The 5070-nt window shown below is 48.4% G+C and overlaps 1 protein-coding gene across 3 annotated transcripts in view; it reads right to left on the reverse strand.

Annotated features, from left to right (window-relative positions):
• Positions 1–1672: 1672 nt before the first annotated feature.
• Rcc1 (regulator of chromosome condensation 1) overlaps positions 1673–5070 on the reverse strand; it is a 13802-nt gene continuing 10404 nt past the window's right edge. For 2 of the 3 annotated variants that reach the window (XM_021199804.1, XM_021199803.1), the window contains 4 exons: positions 4486–4641; positions 4201–4320; positions 3797–3949; positions 1673–2733 (listed from right to left, as the gene is read on the reverse strand). In XM_021199804.1, coding sequence (XP_021055463.1) covers positions 2558–2733; positions 3797–3949; positions 4201–4320; positions 4486–4641 — 605 coding nt within the window. In that variant the 3' untranslated portion in view covers positions 1673–2557. The remainder of the gene's footprint in view (positions 2734–3796; positions 3950–4200; positions 4321–4485; positions 4642–5070) is intronic. The other variant, XM_029540369.1, reaches the window with a different exon arrangement.

The raw sequence follows: 5070 nt of genomic DNA on the forward strand, positions 1-5070 counted from the left end.
ACACCTTCTGCTGGGGACCATATAAGCACATTGGAAGAAGGGAGTCTGGCTCTTGATCTTTCGCCTTCTTGCGGTGTGGGAGGGACTCAGCGACTGCTAGATCCTTGGACTTCCATTCACAGCTACTACTGAACCATTGTTGGGATTTGGACTGCAGACTGTAAGTCATCAATAAATTCCTTTACTATATAGAGACTATCTGTAAGTTCTGTGACTCTAGAGAACCTGACTAATACAGACCCCAAACTGTAGAAAGTTCCCCAAGCCAAGAACTCAAGTCTGAAAACCAGAGGCCAGTTATGAGTCTACAAATTTCCTGTTCCCTTCTGTTACTGTATGAATAGTGCTCACGGTGAGATGATTCAGCAGGTAAAAGTGCATTGCACTGAACCTGACAAACACACACGTACACACAAATGTAAAAAAAAAAATTGGTTTTCAGACTATAGACTGCTTTGGATCGCATGGGATTGGAATTAGTATCGTTGTGTAGCACCATTTGGGTGCTGAGAATTGAACCTGGGTCCTCTACAAATGCAACTAGATCTCTTAATCAAATCAGAGCCATCTCCCCATCCTGCAGGGAAGGCTACAACGCAAAATAAGCCTCTGAAACTGACCAATCAGGCTCCTCCCTATTAGAGTAGGCAATAAATGCAGAGTCCCTCTCAGAGCTACATAGACAAGACTCAGAGAAGCTGTAAAGACTGACCAGCTGCCTCAAAGCAGAAAGCAGCCTCGCTGCCTGAATTCTAATCCAGGGTCACTTGGAAAGGGAACTCTGACTTCCTAAGCTGTACAGTGAGCTGTCATCCATGCTGGGTTGGGCTTTGATGATGGAGTTGTGTCACTTCTGCCCCAGTAAATAAATAATCCCGATAAAGTTCATTGGTTCACCAAATGAAACTTTGGTGGGATCTGTAATTTCATGTGTTTTGGGCTCCCTGTGGTAAATAGATGTGCCACACAACCCCCAAGGAGAAGGTTTAAATACACCAGTGGTCGAAAATGAAGTCAAATCAGTAAGAACTTCTAGTATACTTAAAAACTTATACTATACTTAAAAACTGGAATTAGGGCCAAGTGTGGTAGTTACATTACTTTAATCAAAAACAAAACAAGACAAAAACTCAGGAAGCAGATGCAGCTAGATTTTTGAGTTCTAGACCAGCTAAGGACACACAGTAAGATCCTGACAAAAGCAAAAATCCCTGATTTAGGATTTAAAAATTCCACTCAAAAGCCAGGCCTTGATATCAGCACTCACGAGGCTGAGGCAGGAAGACCGGGTTGTCAGCGTGGGCTACGCTGAGAGCCCACTTAACAAGCTACCCCATCTCTTACGCATCACGACCGTGAAGGAACTGCAGTGGTTCCTACTGCACAACTATCTCAAACACCGCTTATCTTCTCCAGACTTTGGAATGGCTCTATCAGCCATAACCCTAACAACGACAGGCTCATAAGCAGGGGTTCCTTTAAAGACAACTAAGCAGAGGCAGGCAGATTTCTGAGTTCGAGGCCAGCCTGGTCTACAGAGTGAGTTCCAGGACAGCCAGGGCTACACGGAGGAACCCTGTCTCAAAAACAAAACAAAAACAAACAAACAAAAAAAAAACAAAGACAACAAAGCAACTCCAGGGGACACGCATAAAAACAAAGCCCATTTTATAAAACTCTTAAGTTTATTCAAAGTGTTACAAGATTTTACTCTCCCCTCCAAAATATTATACAATTAAAAAAAAATCAAAACTATTTTCTCAGCCACTGTCACTTTTCTTAGGACCAGCCCCCGCCCCTCCACTCCTCCCTAAGCTCCGTTATAAAACAACTCCCACCACTTTCCCAATACCCCGCCTTGACTGCCCAGCCGAGCCCAGCATGGCTATCCAGTCCTCTATGGCAGAAAGGCTGACTGATGGGAAAGGGACAGGTGACACCCAAGGGACATTGGGTGCTTTGTGCTTTTGGGAGGACAGTTGGTTTTTTTCAAGTGGGTCAGTGTTTTTTGCCCATGGACACCTATTTAGAGCCAAATATATGGCTTAGGTCACCCAGAGCCTTATAAAGCCTTTGTCCAGATCTCCCCAGGCATGGGTCCATGACAACTGGATCCCATGACAATACAAACCATCTGTGTCCTTGTAAACTACTGTTAGGAAGAGAAAGCAGGGCTTCACGGAGTCCCAACTTTTCAGTGTGGCACCAAAACCCTGGGGCAGGATGTTGTATGTAGTCTTAAGCTACCACTTTGGGTTTGTCAGTAATGAGCCAGTGCCAGCTAGGACCACAGGAAGCAGGGTATCAAAGGGGGAAAGTTCTAACAAAGCAAGCCCCTGGTAAGCAAAGATCCTTCTGAGATCCTCCCATCCCCACACATCCTACAAGGACCAGTATGATTCTAGAAAGAGGACGGACAAAACAGAAGAAAAAGGATTCTGCTGTGGTGATGGGAAAAGACAGGAGATGACATCTGCTCAGGGTTGGAATCTGTAGCTGGCTGTTTTCCTGTTCTGAAGCTAGGCTGGGGCCAGAAGCCAGGCCCACACAGACTTCATCAGCTCTGTGTCTTGTCCTTAACTAGTAAGACCGTGTGCTGGCCCCCACTGGACACAGTTAACACCACACGGTTCTCCAGCTGTTTGCCAGTCATTTCCACGGGACTCCAGGCATCTTCATCCTGCCCAGTGCCCAGCTGGTAGTTGGTGCCCATGCCCCAGGCAAAAACACGACCTGCAAGGGACAGAAATAGAGGCAGCTGTCTCTGGAGTCTGCAGCCTGTGTTTCCACTTCAGGAGATGCCTGGGACATGGTGGTGAATTTTGGCCTTGACCAACAGCAGTCTGGGAAGGTCCCAGCCCAAGAGTTCAAGGGAGACTGGAAGAGCCAAGGAGTTTATGCTCCCCTCCTTCGCATTCTCTTACCCCCAGGCACAGCATCCAGGGGCTACGTCCTGAATCTCTGTTCTGGAAACCACCTTTACTCTGCTCAGGACGCTCTTGGGTTTGACATGCCACCCTCTGGTAGGTTTTTTTGTTTTGTTTTTATAAGGTCTCATTATGTAGCCCTGGCTGGCCCAGAACTCACTATGTAGACAAGGCTGGCTTCAAACTCACAGAGATATGCCTAACTCTGCCTCCTGAGTACTGGGACTAAGTGTGTGCCCCCTTCCCACACCCTCCCCAATTTCACCAAGGACTGTAACTCCATGGTACAGTGCAAACTCCACTTATTAAGGAAGTCCTTCCAGATAAGCACAGACACCTTAGAAAGCCTGAGATCTCAAGGTTTCCTGGCTATGCACCTTTCTCGGGCTTTGGCTTCTATGTGTCCATACCCTCTTCTGCTGGACTGGCCAGGACCCACATGGTAGCTCACAACCATCATTAACTCTAGTCCCAGGGGGTCTGGTGCCCTCTTCTGGCCTCTGTAGGCACCAAGTACATACACAGTAAATAGACATACATGCAGGTAAAACAACATAGACATTAAAAAAAATTCATGAGCCAAGTATGATGGAACAGACCTTTGATCCCTGCACTCAGAAGGCAGAGGCAGAGGCAGAGGCAGGTGGACTTCCATGAGTTTCAGGCTAGCCTAGTCTACATGGCGAGATTCTGTCTCGAAAACAAAAGCAAAAACATGCCAGTGCTTCTGAGAGTCAGTGACAAAGCTGCGTCATCTCTAACACTGCATCTGACTCCATGTGACAGGAGATACAACATGCCAAGGAATTTGTCAGATATCATGACCCCCACTTTCCAAAACCCAACCAGGTCTGAGGAGCCCCACTTACCATCCTTGGACACAGCATACCCCACAGAAGCCCCACAGGCCACTGAGGAGACCACGGGCAGCCGGGAAATGAGGGTGGGTATGCTCTTCTCCTCAGCACCCTCCCCAAGGCCCAGCCGCCCGTACTCAGCCCGGCCCAGGCTGTACGCCTTCCCTGTGTGAGGAAGGAGAGAAGACCATCAGCGGGGGTGGGGGTGGGGGTGGGGGGCGGCATATGCTAAGTAAGATGATGCACACCAGGGGAGGTGGAAGATTCTCTCCACAATGCCCCTGTGCCTCCATACTCTGAAGTACCAGGACAACCCTCACGGATGCAAATCTATGTCTGGCCCAAACCACGATCCTAGTGATGTGGCTGTCTCAGGGACTACTGTCTCGAAGATGCAGAAGATGTGGGAGTCCTACCTTCTGAATCCATGCAGACTGTGTGATGCTGGCCACCGGAGAAGCCCACCCAGGACTTGGTGGAATTCTTGAAGGATGTCAAGTTTTGAGGAATGAAGCAAGATCCAGTGCCTGGAGTTCCTGTTGTCAAGGGTGACAGTGTCCCAGGAGCTTCCCTGCCATCCCCAGCAAGGCAAGCCCCACCCAGCCCCAGAAATGCCACCTTATACTCCACCATAGCTCCGAGGGGTCAGACTATCCCGTGACTGGAATCCAGGCACTGAGTCAGGTCTGAGGAGGACTCACCGAGCTGGTGATAGTTGGAGAGGCCAAAGCCATACACGTGGCCCTCTCGGGAGATGGCAAAAGTGAAATAGGCGCCACAGAAGGCATCCTGGAACCTCACACGGCCCCGGGTCCCCCTGGATTTCAGCAGCACACATCTGGGGACCAGGAGTCGCCCTGTAAGTATAGAGGAAGCCAGGGTCAGTGACAGACACAGGGTATTTTCTGAAGGAGGCTAAACAGGGTCACCCTTGATTGGCCTCCTATTTAAACACCCTGCTCAAAAATTTAACTCTTGAAAAAGAAAAGCTTAAGGGGAACTTACCCTGTGCCAGACATTTTTCTGATCAAGACATTTCTCTCTTCACAGTAACCAATTAGGGGCAGGGAGGTGGGGGGAGGAACTAGAGATAAGGGAATCAGCCCCCAAAGTCGGAGCCCCATCCCCTTAGGATTATTTACTGGCTGGTCTAGAATTTAGTATGTATATTAGGCTGGCCTCAAACTCAAGAGACTCACATGCCTCTCTGCCTCCTGAGTGCTGAGTTTAAAAGTGTACAACACCATGCTTAAGGCCTGAGTTTTTACTTTTTTTTTTTTTTTTTT

The sequence above is a fragment of the Mus pahari genome, chromosome 6 (assembly GCF_900095145.1).
Source record: "Mus pahari chromosome 6, PAHARI_EIJ_v1.1, whole genome shotgun sequence".
Classification (NCBI taxonomy): domain Eukaryota; kingdom Metazoa; phylum Chordata; class Mammalia; order Rodentia; family Muridae; genus Mus; species Mus pahari.